General features: G+C 39.0%; 2 protein-coding genes across 3 annotated transcripts in view; one reads left to right on the top strand and one right to left on the bottom strand.

Annotated features, from left to right (window-relative positions):
- Positions 1-183: 183 nt before the first annotated feature.
- Positions 184-3,321, bottom strand: LOC121901892 (LRRN4 C-terminal-like protein). Its single transcript, XM_042418971.1, has 2 exons — positions 3,146-3,321; positions 184-2,270 (listed from the first exon to the last, which is right to left on the bottom strand). The coding sequence occupies exon 2, from the start codon at positions 2,266-2,268 to the stop codon at positions 1,501-1,503; it is 768 nt and encodes a 255-aa protein (XP_042274905.1). The 5' UTR covers positions 2,269-2,270; positions 3,146-3,321; the 3' UTR covers positions 184-1,500.
- Positions 3,322-12,432: 9,111 nt separating this feature from the next.
- The window catches only part of slc16a2 (solute carrier family 16 member 2), a 28,696-nt gene continuing 18,386 nt past the window's right edge, over positions 12,433-22,742 (top strand). For both annotated transcript variants that reach the window (XR_006097404.1, XM_042418870.1), the window contains exon 1: positions 12,433-14,467. Coding sequence is in view for 1 of the 2 variants with exons in the window: in XM_042418870.1 (XP_042274804.1) it covers positions 13,993-14,467 (475 nt within the window). In the remaining variant the exon portion in view is untranslated. The remainder of the gene's footprint in view (positions 14,468-22,742) is intronic.

Below are 22,742 nucleotides of genomic sequence, written 5' to 3'. Positions count from 1 at the left end.
ACAGGTAAAAGTACACAAGTATCAGCGGCAGAATGTATTTCAAGTATCAAAAGTAACAGTGTTCATTATGCAAAATGGCATCATTTAGAGAGTTATATATATTTTTTGTGACCAACTTTATTGCCCCCCCCCCCCTTGTAGTTTGGTAAGGATACAGGGCACACAACACAAAAGAAATTATCATACAAAGAATATTCTACATTAATCAAAAACTCAGATGTATCAACATCTCTGTCTAGGGTCTTTACATTACTAAAACAACTCAACAAAGAGCGGCCTCTAACCACAAGCTGAAACAAACTGAAAAAAACAAAGGAAAGAAACAAAAACCATAGAGTGTAGCTGCCAAGCTTATATCATCTGTTTGTACACACATATTTAGATACATAGCATATGTCTACTGTTGCAGAGTATACAGGATCTTGAAATCCCCAGTCCAATCACCCAGATGGAAAAACAGCATATCAAAGAAACTGAACCCTCCTCCCCTCCTTGGCCCTCCAAATTTGTTTACACAAGAAAGATTAAAGGAGTAGTTTGAGCTCTTGAGCAGCCTTCATCAAAGCTCGAATAGATTCTATTTTAGAGAGTTATATATCATATATATAACATTACTGGAATATTAATACTGATTCATTGACATATACATGTAAGCAGCATTTTAATGTGTAAGCTAATTTTAACAACTTAAACTACTGGGTAGTCTAATCTATAACAACACATATTTTATAGCCTGATCTTATATTTAATGCATAAAATAGTGATCTGACAAAATAGCTAAAAACTATAGCTATTAAATAATTGTACAATACAGCACAATATTTCCCTCTGAAATGCAGTGGAATAGAGGTACAAAGTAACATAAAATTACATTACTCAAGTAAAGTACAAGTGCCTTAAAATTGCACTTTAATTCAGTGCTTGAGTAAGTGTACTTAAAATCTGAATAAATTAGAGGGGAAACAAACACAAATGAAAGAATATCTTTAGGTCTACCTTAGTAAAGCTCCAGAGACTTTCCTATAATTGCATGTTACGTTGCACAGTATATCTGCAAAACCTTTCTAGTGGAAGCAAAGATTCAACCAAGACATTTTACACAGTTTTATTAAAATAAGTTTTAGTTTATTACAAAAGTTTTAGTCTTAAGGTTATATCCTAAAAAATAATATTTACAATTAAATAGAGCCACAATAGAATTAAAAACACTAAAGTAAACCTACAGAGGTTAATTTGCCTGCAAATAAACCCGTAGATCGAGCCCTAAAATAACCAAAGTTAATTCTTTGTTAGTGGTATTCCTTGATCACCTCAGCTCATTTTCCAATATATTTACATATTCCTTGAAACATGAATGTAAACATCTTCTCGACTCTATAATTAATAAAAACATCACCTCAGAACTTGCTTTTGTTCCTGATCACACTGTCATCCCCCTCTGTCTCAAAGGGCCTGTTTAGTGTTGCTGAGAATGAGATGGATTGTCAGTACTGAACTGGATCACAGAGTTCCCTCTCTGCTATAAGAAGGGTTCCCAAGTCCATCATTGGAGTCTCTCTTTGCCTTTTTGAACATCTGATACTGCCAGAGGATCACGGCTGCTATGATGAGGAGCACAAGCAGGGCGACTCCTCCTCCTACTATCCCCGCCAGCAGTTTATGGTCTGGAGATGTAGGAGGGTCATACCGCTTACAGGAGAACTCTGAGGGCTCACTGTGTCCTGCTTTGTTCACCGCCTCCACGCACACCTTGGTTCCAACTTCCAAATGCCCCACTAAACCTCGTCGCGAAGTGTCCCCAAACTCCAGGACATCTCCTTCACTGTTCTCGACCACCACTCTGTACCCAGACACCTTAGAAGATGGAGCACACCATTGGATCTCTACCTTCCCTCTGTTGTCCCCCTGTTTGACTAGCAGCAGGTCTTGGATGCGTGGAGCATGAGGAGGCTTGTCATCCCCGCTGAGCCCAGGACAGAGGCACCCAGTCCTGGCTGAAAGCTCGGAGCAGGGCTCCTGATTCTCAGAGCAGGGGTTGTACTGGCAGATTTGGGACCGCAGAATTGGAGTTTTCACAGGGGTCAGCACTTTGGGAGGAGTGCTGTGGTTGTCTGTGTCATCATAGTCATAATAATCATCTCTCACTATGATCCGTGGATGAGTGGCGGGAGGGGAAGTAGAGGCGGCGTGAGTGAATAGGTGGGAGTGGAGGAGAGGTGAGACACTCAGAAAAAGAAGCAAAGCCAGGTTCCTGCGCTGTGACATCATCTCTGTGGACAGAAATGACAGGAGTGATGAGACGGTAAGTACAAAAGTAATACAGCTGTAAATGAATCCTCAACTCGTGCAATTATGTTCATCCATTCAGTCTAAGTGAAGAGATAAATCTTCACTGATTGTTTCTCAATTGACCTTGTAGTTTATATTAAAAGTTTATCTTGAGGCCAATTCTGAGGTGGTGTTTGAAGAGCAAAAAAAGATTGAAATAAGGAACTGAAATCAAGAAGCTGAAGTTATTGTTGTAGTAGTTATCATGGTGACAGAAAACAGACATGCCAACAAGGATCCACAGTGATGTTTTTTCTCTTTAGATATTTCAATATGTCACTGTTGAGAAAGACAAGAAATGTTTGTTGGCAATGATAAGACAAAATAAATAAACTTCTCTGCTCAGGTTTGAGCCACCTGGATGCTATTTCATTAACATTTATAGCTCTTATATGACTTTGTGAATAGACAAACATTCATCATGTTCTAGTTTCCAGGCTGAAACCGATTTAGATAAATAAATATGAAGTGTCGGGAGATAAAATACAACTATTGGGGTGAGCCTGTCAGCGCTTGAGTTTTCTCCTGGCAGCAAGCCAGATGTTTTCTGTGGGAACCCAGACTGTGCAAAATGGATTTTCAGTTTACACCCTGTTCTGTTTTCTCTTTTTTTTAAAAAAGGACTCACTCACTGTAATAGTCAGAAGATCTTTTCTCATTCGTTTGAATGACACGTAACACAACGAAGATGACTGAATCTCTAGGAATAAACATGTAATCACTTCAGTGTTCTGCATCTGGCCAATAGATATATTACTGTAGCGACAGAGAGAACGAAAACCAAAGCAAGCAAAGAGCTGTAAATGGTTTACTGTACCTGTTTGATGGCAATAAAAGTCTATTCTCTCTTTCTTTCTTGTTCCCACTCCGTCTGCTCTCAGCGTTTTACCCACTCCGTCTTCTGTTCTCACTGTTTTAAGTTGTTGCCTTCAGACTCTCTCCTCCTCCTCAACACCCCCTCTTTTTCTCAACCCAGTGCCTCTCTCTCCTCTTCTTTCCCCTTCATACTCTCTCCTTTCTGTCTTTTTTCACCTCTCGCCTCTCTCTCTCTGTCTCAACAGGGCTTCCACCCAGCTATCGCTGCTCTTTTATATTTCTTTGTGTGGAATTTTTGTGTGAATGTGTGCTGGGAAAGGCGGGGTAGGGGGGTACGGTCGCCATGTGTTTGTGTGCAGCTCAGCATATTAATTTGCTTAGTAGCAGTGGGGAGGCAGGCTTGTGCTTGTTGCAGAATGTGTTTGTGCAAGTCTAAGGTGTAGCTGTCCGTTTTTGATTACTTGTTTAAAAGTTACAAACTTCCTGCACACTCTGCAGGTGTTCTCGTGAAACGAACAGGAACACAAGGTCACTTCAGTGTGTGTTTATGTGTGTGGGGGGTGAAGAATGCATGCATGTGTATTTATTATAGACCCCCTCCACCTCTTGAAGCCCCCATTGTGACAAGCTGGAGGGAAACGATAAAGGCTCTCTCCTCTCTCATCCTTTTATGGGGTAAAGCTGGCAAAGTAAGCGAGTTCTTTCTTATTCCAAGTGCCCGTGCCCGCAGAGACTTTCCCAACTTCTAATCTCAAAGGATTCACTTCTCCTTCTTCTTTCTCTTCTTCTTCTCAGAATAGCCTAAATTTGAATTTAGTGGAATTAAAATCAGTTTTTGTTAAATTCAGATGCATACATGAGGATTTTTTCTTTAACAAACAGCAAACAAGTTAGTGAGGTTGTGAGAAAGTGTATCTGAATGTATAAATCAACTTGTGTTCTCATGGAAGCAAAATGATTTAATAGTATATATACACAGAATGAGGCTGAGAGAACAGAAACAATAAACTTTTGAGAGATTTATTAACTCTTTAAAGAAACAGCCAAATTATACTGCTGGAAATGGACATAAGTTGTACTTTATGTATTAATGTTCTGTTTACACACAATATACGGCATGTACATTGTGTACAGTTGTGTACATGCATGAATATATTGTCCAGATGTACAGATTAAGATTGAATGTGAAAGAATCCAAAATAAAAAAGGTATTTCAAACATCAAAACTATCTCCATCACATCTATAATCTGTCTCCTAAAAAATGAATTAGCTTGAGCTCATGCAACACATGTTGTTTGCCCTTTCAGAACTTGCAAAATTGCTGAAATAAATCAACAACTACAATTTCCGAGTGGCTCTGAGTTGGGTGTGTGGTAAACCATTTTTGCAATTTGTATTCTTCTGCATTATGTCTAAAACTGTAACATATGTGTATCACTAAAGGAAGTATGACTAAATCCAAGCTAAGTAAATGGCTGCTTCTTTGGAAAAGTCTCTGGTGATATGTGAGATTCTAGGAAAGATGCTGAACTTCTGTGAATGCTCGGAGAAGGTGGAGACTGTTGTGAGAGATGTCAGTAATAGCGCTGCCTATATGCAACTTGGGATCGAGACTGGATGGTACATTAAATCCAACTAAAATTTTCTTCTGAATAAGATGACACACTGCTCTCTCACACTGGGTGGCTGCTTCAAGCAAAACATCAGTACAGAAGTAAAAGATGGACTGAATAGAAAAGTACAATTACACTTCCTGCAACAGTCTGAACATTTTAACTGACAATTTATCAGACTTCTTCTTAGTATATTTTAAATTCACATGCATACACAAGGAATTTTTCTTTTACAACAGCAAATACGTTAGTGAGGTTGTGAGAAAGTATATTTGCATGTATAAATCAACTTGTGTTCTCATGGAAGCAAAATGATTTAATAGTATATATACACAGAATGAGGCTGAGTGAACAGAAACAATAAACTATGAGAGACTAATTAACTCTTTGAAGAAACAGCCAAATTATACTGCTGGAAATGGACATAAAGTACAGAGTTGTACTTTATGTATAAATGTTCTGTTTACACACAATATGTATGTATATTTTGTACAGTTGTGTACACGCATGAATATATTGTCCAGATGTACAGATTAAGATTGAATGTGAAAGAATCCAAAATAAAAAAGGTATTTCAAACATCAAAACTATCTCCATCACATCTATAATCTGTCTCCTAAAAAATGAATGAGCTTGAGCTCATGCAGGACATGTTGTTTGCCCTTTCAGAACTTGCAAAATTGCTGAAATAAATCAACAACTACAATTTATGAGTGGCTCTGAGTTGGGTGTGTGGTAAACCATTTCGCAATTTGGATTCTTTCTCATGTCCAAAACTGTAATATATGTGCATCACTGAAGGAAGTATGAATAAATCCAGGCAGAAGAAATGACAAGATCTTTGTCTCTGATGACGAGGCACGCTCTAGACGCTGAAGTTCTGTTGAAATATGTGAGAATGCTTGTAAAAGGAGGTGGCGGTTGTGAAAGCCAACACTGACAGCGCTGCCTGTATGCAACTTGGGAACCTGACTGGAGGCGGCTTCAAAACAAACATCAAGACAGAACAACAGATGGACTGAATAGAAAAGTACAATTACACTTCCTCCAACAGACTGAACCTTTTAACTTTAATTTGTCTGCATGAAGCTGATATCACTCCCACATTTCAGATCTTAGGACCATAGTTTCCAGTAATTTTAAAGATTTTACAGTGTTGATTGTTGGACTCAAATATGTAACTGTTTAACTCCTTTGTGTATTTTTGTTCTCATTGTCAAACCTCAAAATTATCATGCAACACACTTGGAAAACTCTGAAACACAGATAATCTATAGCCAAGTGTACAGATAGAGGAGGGCTTCTCCTTTAGTCTGCCCTCAACTCAACGGCTTTTTTGAAGCTTTGAATTTCAGGTTGTTATGGCTGCATGAGACAACCATCTCTTCCACCTCATATGTGCTCTCCTGTCCACACAACACCAGGAGCTGATAAGTTTCAAAAGCCTGTAAGTGGGTGGTACAGGTTGCTGTGACTTATCAAAGGTTTAAGGGATTCATTTCAGCATTCATTACTAAACAAGACAATCCATCTCCAGGAACTCTGAGTTTGAAGTCTTTGTTCTTTAAAGAAATGTTCTCACATTCACAGCACAGTATTAGCAAAGCATTTCATCATCCAGCTTTATATGGTCATTTCCTCCCATAATATTTTAAGTTCTGACTGTAATAAGCATACTGCATCGTTTTAATCTTGGATTTATGACACTAATAATGCTGAACCATCTCAGCCTGTTTTCTTGAACAAACAAAGTTTCAAATACAAAGAAACACACATACAAATACATTGATTGGTTTCTGCTGTTAGTACAAAATTAGTCTATGGTTGATAGACGCTGCCAGGCTCATATTCTTTTTGTATGAGTGAGCTCATATGTAAACTGGGGTACTGGAGAATAAACAGTTCCTCTCTTGTTCAAATAAGGACAGAAAAAAAGCAGAGGCAAACACAAACAAGTATACGAAATGTTTACATGGATCACAAACAATCTGTATTTAATCGACTTTTTTTGTCCCTTGTACTTTGGCTCTCGCTGTCATGTCCTTATCATTCATCTCAGTCAAAAACCAAAAGGACTCTGGACATTTCAAACTACTTTAAAAATCTCATTCTGTTATGCCATATCTTATGTACACAGTGCCATGTCTGTGACTAATAAACAGCTCCTTGTTCACTCATGGTCATGGGCAAGTTGGTCATGATGAATGTGTAGACACACCTTTCAGGTGAAACGACGCACAGCACAGGAGGCAGACGCATAACTGTGTCTAGATGGTACCACTGATATGATTGTTTTGTCTTCAATGGTTTTCCTACATGCCTGCATGTGCTGATGAGTAAAGCTGTCACAGTGTTCACATTTAAGCTTCAATGGTTTTCTTGAAGGTGGGCGACATCACTAAGGAGACAGTGTTTTTTTTATATATAGTTTTCCGCTGCCAGAAATAGGCCAACATGCAGAAATTTTGTACAAACTGTGGCTCCAAGGTCCGTGACTATGACTCATGCTACTCTAGATAATGACTTGCTTGCCAGTGCAGATTCATCCCTCCCACCACTGCAGCATGTTTGAGCATGCTGCTCAGCATGTCATCACCACCACCATCATTTGATTGTAGATAGCGCCAAAGTTTCACCATATGAATTCTTTAAAAAACTAAACATCTTTATTTCTAAACTCAATAAAATGCTAGTAACTTAAGGGAGGAATTCCCCGACACCCACTGATGAGCAAGTTAAAACAAACAAAAAAAGAGTTAACTTTCATATTCACTCTGACAGTCAGCCTCCATCTCTCAGACAGTGACAACAAGCCCTTTTCAGGCCCAGAAATGTGGGGCCTCCTGACATTCCACTTATAGTACGCAGATGCTCATTCCCTCTGCTACCCACACCTCTCTGAGGATTTAAAGAATTCCAATTCAAACAGGAAGCTCTAGGCTACTATTGGCTATGTCCCCCATCACCTTTGACTTCCCAGCTCACAAAAGAAATCTCAGGGTAGTCTTGTAACTAGACTTTGTGAAGTTGTGCGCACGGCTATTTTTAGCTAAAAAACACTGTGGACATAGAGCAGGCAGTGCAAATGTTGCAGTTCCTCTTGAGGATAATTGGAAACAGCCGTGGTGTGACGATGAAGCGCGACCATTTGATGACAAAGTCCCACATTCCTAACTCTAGTGCATTTTTGTGTGCTCATAAACAGTGTAGAATTGAAGTGGAAGTGTAGAAGTAGAAGTGGCATAGTGATCAAAGAAATCCTTTTTCAGGGGGAGGAGAATAGCTGAAGGACCATTTATCTATCTTATTTATTGTTGATATACAAGACAACTCATTAAACACTGTCTTGAGTGTTGTGAAGTTATTTCAACAAACTTGGACAATGTTGAGATGCCTTGGATGTTTTCTGATGAGTAACAGGATGTGTCACATCTCAAATAGATTACACAATGTCAAATATGAGCTCTGTGTGGAACGTGTTCATGGTGGCCATTGTGTAGGTGTTGTTACCTGGCAGCATGACTGCTAGGTCATAATCAATATTTACAGTACATGTTACTGCAGCACGTTTTTGGTGTTTGATCTCACTAGATTACATCTTCAACCCACCTACTTTATATCAATCAATTTTTTAAATCATGAGTTTAATTTGTCCTGTGAGTCCTGTCATTTTGATGCCATGCAATACTAGACACACCAGTATGCAGTAATATGACAACTGGCTTACAACCTACCACAATCACCATAATCAGGGTACAGGGGCACACAAAATGTCCTTTTTAACAGACATTTTGACTTGTCATAGTTTGAAAAGCACAGGTGTTACTAGGGCTGGGAATTGGTACTTGATGCCTTTAAGGTATCCACCAAAATAACCCAGTGCCAAGTAGCATTGAAACTTCTCCAGTCAAATGATACCTGCATTCGATCCTTCTTGTACCCAGATCTAGAAAAAAATGACTATTTGTACGGTTTTGTGCGTGTGATTGGCCCACTACTACAACAGCTGCAACCCATTCAGTCTGTGGTGATAATACTTCATTGTACAGTTATTTGATAAATGTTTCAATGATTTGAACACTTTCAAAATGTATTTGTGCAAAAATAATCTGGATGGGGAAGAGCGGAGACATTTTATGTAACTGAATGCTTCCATTCACATGATGGATATCGAATAAAGTAGAAAAAAAAGGTATCAAATGAAATACTCTATTGATGTCAGTATCACTTCAAGGGTGCTGGTATTGGTACTGGTATCGTCATTTTTTAAATGATACCCAGCCCTAGGTGTTACTGATAATGACGGCTCTATTTTATTCAAGTGTCCCAGTAAGCAAAGCCTGTAAGCCAGCATGAACCATACAAGACCGTGAAACCTGCACACGCAACTGGAATGCAGCCATGATTCATCTTACTAATTACTCATGTGCTTTTCTTTCTATGACATGTTAAAATGTCTGCTGTGAATAAAAAAGGTCAAATAGCAAGACAATGAAACCAAAGCAGCTAAATTGTTGTAAATAGCTGTAAGGTGCTTATCGGAAAATCCTCATTTGGCCAGGCAGCTTTTTCTGTTCAGGAAACGTGGAACTCATCAAAATGGATCATGACTGGGACTGTTTAAAGCTCACACTGAAACAATTTTTAAAGAGGAATTAGTCATCTAGTATTGAGTGATATGGTGCTTGTCATTTTTACGATGCTTGTGTTTGTGGCTTGTGCCGTTTTGTATTTATTTCCTTGTTGAGTGTTGTGCTGATTTGTATGTATTTCTTGTTGAGTTTGGTTCTGTTTTTGTATGTATTTTCTGATCATTATGATATAGTATGATGTAGTATGTGGTATTAGTTCAGGCTGTATACTTGTCCCAATACAAATAAACAGTAAACAAATAAATGAAATTCAGTCATCATGCATTTTATTATATACATCTGTACCATGTCCAAAAGGCCTCAGTGAAAAAAGGCCAACGCCTATGCAAAAATATGATACAAATAACTTTTGTACTAAATAACTTTTGTGCTGTGTTTCTGAGACAAAGCAGAACAAACAAAAATAAATATTAGCTGGTTTAGGGTCTGTTAAACAATATATTTGTGAAGAAAGTCCTTGAATGAACTACACTTTATGTAATAATAGGGTAGCTTCAGCTCTAATGCTTGTCCTTGCAATCCTCAACAGCCCCTTACATAGAGTTGTAGCCCCACTCAGTGGTGGATGCATGTTATTGTTGCCTACTATCAACTTCAACAGATTCCAAAAAAACCAAAAAAACCAGAAAACATTTGGATTATCTCTGAGAAAAATCTAACTGTTGTTCTTTCCCATTAAAGCTAATTTTATTCAAGTTAACTGATTTTTTTCCCTCCAAAATGTCAAGATGTTTTCCAACCACAGTACACAGGAGACTAAAGGAGGGAATACAAACATTTGTCTACACAAATCTCAGTGTTAATGTACAGTGTGAATAATATGCATATTTTATATTTATATATATTGTATAAAGAAGATTATAGTGCAGTTTCTGCCTTGTTTTTGCAGTGCTTTTGTTGCTCACTCACTTGAAAACTCTGCACAAGAGTGAAATTTGCCCTCTTTAATTACTGCTGCCTGTCAGTGACTCTCTCTGTCTCACTTCATAAAGATGACTCAGGGGAGGAAGGGCATCTTTTGTTGAAAACTAAACAGCTGACCTAGATGTTTAGAACAAACTAATTATCATACCAGCCTGGTTTTAGCCTTTAGATGGTTGTGTTTTTGACAACGGTGAATGCATTCTGGTCTTTTACTTAAGTAAAACCAGAAATAGCACATTGTAAGTACTTAGTCACATTCGTGTAAGTAATGAAATACATTTACTCAAACACTATACAGCACACAAGCACAATTTTGAGGTACATTTCAGAGGCAAATATACTTTTTACTCCACTACATTCATATTACAGCTTAAATTACTTGTTACTGTGCAGATTATGATTTTACTTACTATATTTTACATTGGTTTATAAAATATGATGAAATGAGATGGATTAAACTACCCAACACCTTGACCAGTGGGAACATTAGACTATTGTTTACACATTTGATACATTAAGCACATTTTGCTCATAAAAGTTCTGTACTTTTATGGAACTATACATTTTTAATTATGATTATTTGTACATTGTATTGTTACTTTAACCTCAGTAAAAGATCTGAATACTACTTCTTCACCATTATAAGCAAAAATTATCAATAAGATAAGTTACACTTTATTGTCCCTGAGAGGAAATTTGTCTTTGGCTCAAGTGTTGCATACAGCTGCATATAGAGAAATACAAGGTATGCACACTATAGGTACATAATCTCCATGTGTACAGACAAAATACACTAATACACTATGTTCGAGGTGTAGGCCTGTACACTAATTCACCCCGATCATTAAGTTTTCCCTATTCCTAAAATAACAGAACACAATGATCAGTGGTCAGTAAAGCGGCAGAGCAACTGAAATAATAAATTAATAAAAACAATAAAAATGATAAAAGTACTGAATTTTCAGTAAATTGTACTTTCAGTATGAGGAGAAAAAAGCCATATCATGCTGAGTGGCCCCTTTCAGAGGGTTATATAGGCTTATATATTATAGGATTATTATTACAGATGCATTATAGTGAGTCAAGGTGGATCTGGTTTTAACTACTGTATATATGGTTATATAGTTACAGTAAACCTATAACAATACACCATATTTTATTAGGTATATGTTTTGTATTTACTCAGGTACAGCACTTACGTACACTATGGAGTTACTTTTACTTTATTTGAGTATTTTCATTTTATGCTACTTTATAGCCTACTTTTGCTCCACCACATTCCAGAAGAAAATATTGTACTTTTTACTACACTACACTTGTCTGACAACTGCTACTTTGCTGATACAGACTTAAGTTCAGTTTTTTAAATAGGATGAATTGTTGCACATTAAACCCACCAACAGTATACAAAGTAGTTCAATTTGACTCTACCTTGAACTGCAACAGTAAAATGCTGTTTACCCATTAAACTATGAGTAATCCACAATAATCCAATATCATATATATAATATACAAAGCACATTGGCCTTTCTGCTTCATTAATACTTTTACCTTTGATACTTAAAGGTATATTTTGCTAATAATAGTTGAGTGTAGGACTTTTACTTGGGGTATTGTTACTCTTACTCAAATAAAGATTCTGAATACTTCTACCACTGCTACAGATATCAAGTAAATGCAGTGTCTAAAAGCAGTGCAAAAAGTACAAAACTCCTCTATGAAATGTAGTGAAGAAGTAATAAAGTAGCAAAAATGTTCCAGTAAAGTACAGGTACATCACTTGTACTTATTATTTGAGTAAATGTTGCCTACTTAGTTAAGGCTGATTTATGGTATAGGTCACTCGACACTTTTCACAAGTGTCGCTTAACAGAAATGAAAGAGTCGCACGACGTTTTCAAAGTATGCTCCTGCGAAAGGTTTTATCTCCATGGTAACCAGACGCTGCCCTCCAGCCGGCTCGTTTAGTCACATTATATCGTACTGACCGGGACTAATTAAACAAGGACGTTACAAGTTATTTAAAGTTACAGACCAAAATATCAGTAAGGAAGTTCAGTGATAACTACAATCTCCATGGCGACGTTAGTAAAGGCTCATTTATGGCAGGTCGCTCGACACATTTGAACTTTGAAAAAGTGTCACTCGACATGTCGCGCACCTGGAGAATTTTATGTCGTGGACACAAACATTTTTTTGTCGGGTAGTGTTACTAAGGTCGCCATGGAGATTATAGTTTCCCTTAAACGTCCTTATTGATATTTTGGTCTGTAACTTTAGATAACTTGTAACGTCCTTGTTTAATTAGTGTAGCTAGCTCGTAGCAAATATACCGAAGCATAAAGTGAAAACGTTACAATTTTGTGTCGAGCGACCTAACACAATCAACCTTTACTTTCCATAATTTTGAACCAGCGGACACCCGACTCTGTTGGAGTTGAGTGGGCGGGAACACTGAAGCGGCCAGTACAGTATGTACAGTGACTGCTATAGTACATGGATCAAAAATAACGTTAAAACATCATTTAGAGCACCTTTATTGTAGTTCAGCAGATAGGTAAACAAAGGTCGTACCAAACGGTTGATCCCTTTTTACGGTCTGGCCCAGTTTCTTTATAAACGCTCCGTCGTAACCATGAATGTAACGGTCGTAACCGTTACAATAGCAATTTATAACGGTCGAGCTAACGTCGCGCCAAAGTAGCCCGTCGCAGACAAATGAATACAAAAGATTTACAGTGTAAGGTCGAGAGAGAGAGACATCTTTAACGGCTAAAAACAGGGAGCCGTAGCTCTCCATAAAGAGAACAGTGAGTGTACATGCTAGCTAATTCGCCAAACAAGTTTCTCAGACATGTATCTGCTGTTAGTAACCGAAAATATAATAAAACGGATTTCACTGCCGGCGGTAAAACTTCACACAATGCAAATATCAGTCCAGTGAGTCAGAGGAAAGTAGGGCTGGCGTCGGTGAGGCTGAGGTTGTGAAACACTCGGGTTTCTACGTGAATCCGAGGAGACACGAAGTAATAAACTCGTCCCACAAACCGCGCAGGGCTCCGCCATTGGTTGCAACCGTCCATCCGCCGGGGAAAGGAGGCGGAGGCGAGCTGTTGAATGACGGCCGGAGCTGTGGTTGACACTAAAAAGACACAAGGCAGCCACCGCGACCCACACGGGCCTACCTATTTCACATTTACACAGTGTGGAGACATCAGATGAAAGAGGAGGAACGCCCGATCATTGCTTTTAACATCGGGGGATGTTGCCTGACAGGACGATACGGCGTCGAGGCTAAGAGGACGTTTTCACAGGTTGATGATCCGTATTTGGCACCGAGCACAGGGAAGCCCTCAAAAGTAAATACATGGCTCCAGTCTCTATAGGCTGTTCCTAGAAAGACGTGGTTGTATTAAAAAAGAGAAATACGCGGCGCCAGCTAATTCCTGGAAAAATACAGACCTCCGAACCAGAATGACACATTTAACGTTTGCAGGTTGGGGTTTATTTGCTGAAGTTGACGCTCTGACTTGGGCTACAAGCAGCGTGTAGGGGGGCTTGTCTGTCAGTAAAGGACCGTCTGTCTTACACATTTTGACAGATAGCCAATCAAATCTGCTATTCAAATCGGTGCTCTTATGTCAGTGACCTATATCTCATGCATGTGCACCAAGAGCCCGCAGTAACCTCTCCACCAGACCAGACAGCATGGGGTTCAACGGGTAATCAAGAGCAGCCGCCCAGCAGAGTGTCCGGGACGGAGCAGCCGGCTGCAGATCCTCAGATGGAGCAGCGAGATGCTCCCCAGGAACCAGAGGGGAGGAAAGATGAGCAGGCAGCGGGCAGCGAGTGTAAAATCACGCCGGAGGACACCAACGTGCAGCTGATCGAGGCCGGGTATAAGCCGCCCCTCTCCCCGGCTTCTGATGCCGAGCCGGGGGTCCAGGTGGAGAGGCACGGCCACGGAGCCGGATTCGCCCCGCCCGAAGGAGGTTTTGGCTGGCTGGTGGTTTTTGCAGCAACCTGGTGCAATGGGTCGATATTCGGGATTCAAAACTCTTTCGGCATCCTGCACAAGATGCTGGTGAATGAGCATGCAGACATAAATGACAAGAAGTCTCAGTTCAAAGTGGGTAAGTACCAGTCTGTATGCTGAAGTGAGCTTGACACTGACTGAAATGAAGCAATACATCATGTGGTGGACAGTACATTTGTCCTGGATGCATACTTGGTTACAAACCAGGTGATATAAAAATAACCAGGTGGGAAAACTGGACCTCCAGTCAATGATTATCATAAGACATAATATCAGCGTGGCAATAACCAATGATATCTTAGTGTCAATAACCAACTCAACTACTATATACAGCATGTCTTACACACATTCAACAGTCTAAAAGAGATATGGGTCAGCTCGGAGTTCAAGTGGGTTTATCCTGCACTTAAAGAGACACAGTTACATAGTATTAAATGACACATGGGTCTCACTACTACATTTAAAGGCTGCATATTATTACAGAGTGTTCATGCATTCTGAAAATCTCTGTACCCCTCTATTTGAGTCAGTCATTTGCATGTTGTAGAGAGCGCTGATGTTAAATGATTAACAGGCATTTCCAACAGTGTACTTGTCATCTATTCATTAACACCGATGTTATTCTAACTCCATTAACCAGCCTCTGTAAATCCAGTTCAGTTTGTCACAAACAGCCCTTTGATGGAGTGTTTCCCCCCTGAGGGCTAAAAGTTATAGAAATGTACCACAGACATTTAAACAGTCTGTGAACCCATGAGCATACTGTGCCTTAAAGCGTGACTCAACTAAATTTTCCAAAGTGGGGCTGGTAAAAAAAAAAAAAAAAAATGTTGGCTCCAAATTTTTGCCACCCTAAATATTCCATAGTATCTAAAATTTTTAATATTTATCTGTTTTGCCCTGCTTTTTTTGGACTATTTGCAGTAGAATAACATAGGAAAGACCAAGAAAGAGGGATGACGTGACAAAAATTCATTGCTAGATTCAAACCAAGGACAGTACTGTTTTGTACAGTACACAAAAAAACAGCTGTAAGCCCTCATGATAATTTCATTTCCAGGAATTGATATTCATTGTGTCACATCAAAGCTGCTGTTGACTGCCGATTCTTCCCCACATGACCAGAATACGGTCAATGTTCACCCCTCTGTCTTAACTGCGTGCTTCAATTGAAGCCATTCTGTTAAGGATTATATCACCAGCTTTAAACAATAGTCAAACCATTTTTCTTAACATCCTGGGTGCTTCAAATTTGACTATTCGTGTTAAAAAAATCACTTATGTTACTTTCAAGGAATGACATACTTCAGTTGTGTTTTATGCAGAGGAATTAGTCACAAGCTGAAGTTTGAAAACAAGGAAACAGGAAGACCTGCACATGCTTCATCTGTAGTGAATGGAAAACTGACATTTTTTTTCACTCATATCTGTTATTATAGTGGACAAATGAAGCTCAAAACTGCAATCTGACCAATTTAGAGTCACTGTAGCACTTGAGTCTGCATCTCCAGCGGTTTTGTCAGATCCTTGGCTTCTCGCTTTGGGCTTTTTAATCATATTAACAAGTGACTAAACTTGACTAAATGACTAAATTATGTGAGTTTTTACTTCTATCTTAGCAAACTGCCCATTCTAAAATCGCGTAAGCTGGTGTAAAGCAGTGAAATGATCTGTCGAGATTTTAGTGGAAATGTTGAGATGGAAATGAGATGTTTTTGAAATAGGGTAGTAGCAAACAGTAACTGGAGCGGGTATTTTTCTAAACTTCCTGTCAAGTTCCACAATCACCAGCAAAAAAATTAGGGTCAGGATGTGGGAAGGGATTACGGTTCTAAGACTGTTCCCTGGAACAAATTCAACCCTTCAGCATCAGCGTGAAAAACAGTTACAGGAGTAGAGAAAACACGGCTCGAGGGCCAACCTAAGAGGCTCAGACACGATCGGGGCTCATTTGAGTTGTTTGTGTAACTGCAGGTTAATATCTTCAATGGCATCTTGACAAATGCTGTGGGCTGAGGGCAGTGTGACGAGGCATTGCATTACTTTCAGGTTTTGTGCGATAGAGAGCCTGAGAACCGTGAAGGTGTCCGGCTTGTAAACAGATACAGTAGTTGCTTTTCAAAAGTCAACCGACACCAGACACATTCCTCATATCTGGTAAGCAACACAAAGCAGTGTCTAGCAAGGTATTTCTTCTCCGTTTACCCCCCCACCCCCTTTTTTTTTTCTTTCTAGGACTCTGGAGGATTTCATTTCCAGCAGGTCCTTGGATTTAATTTTTGGTTGTTCGGTGTTCTCATATGTGAAGGGATTAAGCAAGTGGGCTGAGTCCTGACCTTTTCCTCTCAAAATCAGAAGAAAACAGAGGGGAAAAGCTTAACTACAATAGTCGCAGTTGTAAAGGCTTTCCAGTCTGAGGGGGTACAGTCAGTAAAAGTTAAATTAACGTGTAGAAGGATCTTAAAACATCACGTCAAAGTGGTTCACAAGCATTAAAACTACAGGACCATAAGGAGAGGAGGTGACAAGGAGAGATTGGGATGTAATTAAATCTTGATTAGAGATTACCATATCTCTCTCTCTAGCAAGCTTGATTACATAGGGTATTTATTAAGCCTTGAGGGGTAAACAAGAAATTTTCAAAATAGCTCAGGAGTATCAGGGTGGGGGATGAGAACAGTCTTTTTTTTAAGAAGAAGAAGGTAATGAAGGAGAGGTGAGTGGGTTATGAGTTGCAGATGGTCTTGTATTTTTCAGTGATTACAGTGTGGCACAGTCAGAGGTTTCATCCCTGTTGTGGCCACACGCACAAAAATGCTGGGGTGTCAAGGTGTGTACTCAAGTGCAAGTATCAAATACAGCATTCCTTGAAATTCAAAACAAAAACTGCAATGCTTTTATAATCAGTGGGGAGTGAGCCTCTTGTGAGTTGGTATGTGATTGAACGGGGGTGCACCAAACGTGGATGAGAAGAGAAGTTCAAGCTGCTTCGGCACAGTTTGCAAAATATGTGGGTGCCGAGGCAGAAGAAAGAGACTGAGTGAGTGAGTGATTAATTTTTTATTGATCCCTTAAATTATTTCCTTCTAGTGTGAAACAGATCAGTGGGAAGACTGATGTGACAAGGAAAACAGAGGCCCGTTCTAGCACACTGTGTCCTATTTGTGTTGAGTTGAAGAAGTTTGTGAGCAATATCACCTTCATTCTTAATTATTTCAGATTTTGTCCCTGGGAGAATTTCAGCACCTTGTCCAATGACAAGAGTAATACTGCAAAACAGTCTCCGTTAGTAATGCTGCTCCATCAGTAGGAGGAGAAGATTTTTTTTCACTCAAATTCCAGTCTTAAGTGGACAGTATAAATCTTACTGACAGTGGCACTTGGGCATTAAGTTTTCCATTAAATGTTTAAAAGACACTGATGATGTTTAAATGACTTTGACACACTACAAACAAGCTTATACTGTAGGCCCGGTCTTGCACAAACCAGGCTTTTAGCAGTGTGAGTGGGAAAATGGCAGATATCTGAAGTCTGCAAGGTTTTACACACACTTAGTCATATTATACAGTTCAGAATAAGTCAGGGTTTGGTGATATTCTGTGAAATGATGCAACTTGTCAACCGTCAGAAATTATGTCATAGCATTGTGGCAATGTTGCAAAACAACTGTTTTATGGCAGTATTGGATTTCTGCATCAATGTGATTTGTGATTTGCTGGATTAGACAAAAACAGAAACTCCCATCTGGCTATTTGATCCTTAAAGTTGCTTTATTTCTCAAATGTACTATATCACAAACGGTAACAATATTGTTGTTAAATTAACAGTGGTAACACACAAGTAAAATTAGTCAGAGTTTGCTTACGTGGGTGTTCAAATGTCCGGCTTGATTCTGATATTTGATCATGTCACTGTCTTCTTGGTATAACCTGGTCTCTGTGTTATTTGGTTTGGCAATCATAGTATCAGTGTCAATGTTAGGGTAGAATCAAAATCACTTTTAAAGGGGACCCATTATGCTCATTCTCCACTAGCGTGGCTTTGCATGATTCACAGTTAAAAAAAATCCTTATTTATCTTATACTGGCCCTTTATGCAGCCCTTCAGTTCAGCCTCTGTCTCTTAACAGGCAGTCTTAGCTCCTGTCTCTTTAAGGCCCCCCTCTCGATGAGCCCACTCTGTTCTAATTGGTCAGAGTCGTATTAATTTACTGCCGATGCAAACCCAACATTTCCTGCTTTATTTCTTCAAATTAAAAGCTTTTAAATAACTAAATAGTGGGAGGCTTTTATTATGAAGAATTTACAGGAAATGAACTGTGTTCCTCACTGAATTAGTAGCGGCGCTAAAAACCGGTCGACACAATAAGATATAAAGATATTTGGAGCTATTTGTTCAGTGGATCAGTTTGATGAAGAGCTGCAGATGACCAGCACACCTCTAACAGGTAAACTACTTATTTTACTTTGCAGTGCTGGGTAATGGAGTCATGGCTTGGCATGACTACCCCCAAAACAAGGGAAAAATGCCATAATGTTAGCGGAGCAGTGAACTTGCACGCTGTGCGTGGAGCAGATGACCATATAAAGAAATATGTTGAGAGCTGACATCATCTTGGGCTGAAAGTAGAAAAAAACAGTGGAAACCGAATGTTCAGAGCAGTCTGACGCCGGTGCTTTTTGCTCACAGGGATTACTTCTACATACGTTTACCTCATTATTTGACACATTGGCCACTTTTCATATGAACATCCAATGTTGTAATATTATACATATGACTGAATATAAGGAAAAGCTTAATAGGTCCATTTTAAACTTATTTTCGCGTTGAAGCTGCTAATAGGCAACATTTAGTAGGTGTTTATTACCTATAAACTACCTTGGATTAGGATCTTGACTGCAATTGTGTTGCTGTCAGGGTGGAAAAACCTGTAAAACAGTATTTAAAACATTATGGTACACTAAAACACTCCTGAAACAAACCCTATTAAAATAATTTTAGGATGAATTTTAGGAGAATCAGTGTCCCATTCAACCCATTCATTGGTTGGGGAAATTCTGGGATCCCCTAAGCATTCAAATGAGCAATTACATAAAATATAATCACAGGTTAAAGACATGCATTTCTGAAGCTGTGGTTCAAGGTGTAGTCTTTCATCATATCCAATTTGGACGCTACAGAATCAACTCAGTAAACAGAATTTCCCAGCCAGCATTCAAACAGGTGTCTCTGCTGTCACAAGCAAGCTGCAACTGTTACCATACTGTGCTCTGGGTAGTGCGGTATTGTAGCCCCGCTGCCCCAGATTTCACCAGCATCTCCAGGGCAGCTGGAAATCCCAGGTTGGCAGATCAGGGAGTACTGTGGCATTTTTGGCATTCCAGAGGGCAAGGGGAACGAGTTCAGGTCGGATCAGTCTCTAGAGGCTCCACACACTCATTAGCAGACAGACAGCCATGGACTGTTATTTTGTTGGATGATGGTTCATTTTAACATCAATAAATTCATGTATTTATTTTCAGACAGTTTTCCAGCAGGTGCAAATGGAAATAGTGACGGAAAAAGAAAGCAAGCTGATTCTCTCCGACAGCAAGGAGTAGATGGTTGACACGTAGAATCATCCTTTTCACATCTAGAAGCAATGTTTTATGATGAATATAATAACTTTGAGAAACACAAGCATTGACAAACCCACCAGCAGTTTTACGATGGTGTCATTTACTTGTTCGTAATTGAAATATATTAACATATAAGAATATATTGATGTTAAAAAATGCTATATGTGGCACCTTCAGTGTTGCCTTTTCATTCCAGAGAAAACTTGTTTAATGAGACTTTCATAGTTTGATAAGTTAGTATTTGAGCAGCACAACAAATTTTGTATAAGGACCGAAGCCTGCATGCTGGTGTAGACATAAAAATCGAGTCATACTACATACACTCACACATGATATACTGTACTCTCTGCAAAACATATCCAAGATGTACCCATACATATGCCCTTCTTGCATTATTAATTGTGTCAACGCAAGCAGTTTGCACAGCAGTGACTACTGGTTGCTCAGAGCATGATATGACTAGTAAACATCAGAATATTAGTGAGTGGTACCAAGTAAACAACTGATGTTGCATCCTGAACCCCCTGCTGTCAAAACACATTTGTGGGCTGAGATTACACACAATCCTCTGCAAACTATGCAGCCTGACCTGATGTATTGTATTGTATTAGCAAGCTAGATAACAGATGCTAAAACAAGGCTTTGCAAACACGTTACTCATGTCATTATACAGTAGTAGCTTATGTAGTACTATTTAGTTGACAATATAAGCAACTCTGAAAGTAATAACCTTTTTAAAAATGTATTTATGTATTTACTTCTTTATGGTCTTTATGGCTAGTGTACACTGTCAACTAAAAAAATCATTACAAGAAATCTCTTCTAATTTTTATCACTTCAGTGCTGCTAACTTGTGCCGTGCCTCTCAGGCTAAACATCAAAGCAGTGTATTCTTCTTATTTCCCAAGACATAGTATAATAGCAGCTGTTAGTATCTGTGTCTTTCAGCTAAAATTAGCATGTACGTCAAATTACATTATGTTGCCTTGCCGTAGTACCTGCTGAGGTCATTTCATGTGGCCTTCAGGGAACGCGCTTCCGTACAAAGTCTATAGTCTCCTACCTCAGCCTTTCCGTTGATGTTACAAAAACATGTATGTCTGTTGTTACTTTAACCGTGAGTGCCCAAGACAGTTTCCAGCTGAATATGTTTCATTGTTTAGTTGATGAAATATATCCCCCCTGTGTCTGTGGAAAATTCTGTTTGCCACGAACAATTCAGTCAGAAAGCTTTTGGACAATGATTTGCTTTTGATTGTTTTGGCTCCACTTCAGCATATTGAATTTAAAGTGAAACAATGATTATGAGGTTAAAACTAGGGTTTCATATTTTGACAACAAATACATTTTCTCGCTTACTTCCAGTGTCATCTATCTGTGCAGATAGTTTTGGTTTTAAACAATCTAAACTGCTGCCACTGTGTACATTGGAAGTGAAAGAAATTTTGTTGTTGCTACTCAAAACATAAAGAGCATTAGGGGACTATGTGTAAGAACTACAGTTCTTACACTGTTCACTTGACTTGGATGTAAACACCCTTAAATCAAAGCTGAAAGTTGGCACTTTAACCTAATTGTCGGATTTAAAATCTATTGTGCTGGAGTACAAGGCCTCGACAAGAAAAATGGTGTCGGTGTCTTAATAAATTCTGACTGTACTGTAGCAGCTGGTAAACAAGTGCAGAAGTCTTTGTGGGCTTAATCTTTGGCTCAATAATACATTTGCACTGTTGAGGTAATTGTTCCAACACAACAACTTAAATGCAAATGCAGCGTTTAAATGTTTTAAATTATGGTTTGAAAAAACATTGATTCACATTTCTGAAAAGCATCATAGCAGAGTGAAAGGACCTGAATGATATCTTGACACTCACAGTGAAAGAAAGGATAGTTTGTTTGGCAGGATGTTTAGGATAACGAACTCATGTAGGACCGGTTTAGCTATGTACTCACACATGAGTCAATTTAGACACATATTCAAGCATGAATAGAAATATGGTATGAATAAAACTTTAGCATGTAAGGTCTGGTTTGGTTTTATTCTGTCATCATTAAGCAACATGACATAAAATATACATAGTACAGTAGACTTTTGTTCCTCCAATGTACAGACGAGTCTCTGGCTCTCTCTCTCGCTGTCAGACTGAATCCATCACATATAGAAAGAGAAGCTTGCACGCACACACACACACACATATTTTCATTTTCCTTCAGTCTTTGTCGCTGTGTTGTTTTTCTTTTGTTTGGAAATGTTCAGACCTAATCGTCTATAATGAGTAGGCTACACTCCACTTGAGCTATTCACAGTCCTTTGCATTTGCCAGGACAGGGGGAAATGGGGGTTTGGAGGTGGAGGTTTAGCTTGAACACAGAGAACGAAGTAACATTGAGTGAACATCTCATTTTCATACAGTTTACCCCAGAGACTGCAGTCATCTTCTTCGCATTGGATTCAGCAAAGAAAGCATTTGGAAGCAGGCTTGACAAAGTAATTGTGTAATTTGTCGAAACATGACAACAACCATCAGTTAAGAGTACTGCTTGTACTACTGGCACTCACATTATTATATTTTCTCAGAGCTGAATTGGTGCTCCCTCCAGTTATACAATTTTCTTGTAGAGACATATCCCTATGGAAGCTGGGTAAAGGAGGAGAAGTTGACAGTAGTAAAAGTGGTCCTGTCTCCCTGTGGCAATATATCAAAACAGGGAAGGACCTGAAAGGAGGAGATAAGCAAACAGAGAGTCTTAAAG

Source organism: Thunnus maccoyii, chromosome 8, assembly GCF_910596095.1.
Source record: "Thunnus maccoyii chromosome 8, fThuMac1.1, whole genome shotgun sequence".
In the NCBI taxonomy this organism is placed as follows: Eukaryota; Metazoa; Chordata; class Actinopteri; order Scombriformes; family Scombridae; genus Thunnus; species Thunnus maccoyii.
This window is presented reverse-complemented; position numbering and strand designations above follow the sequence as displayed.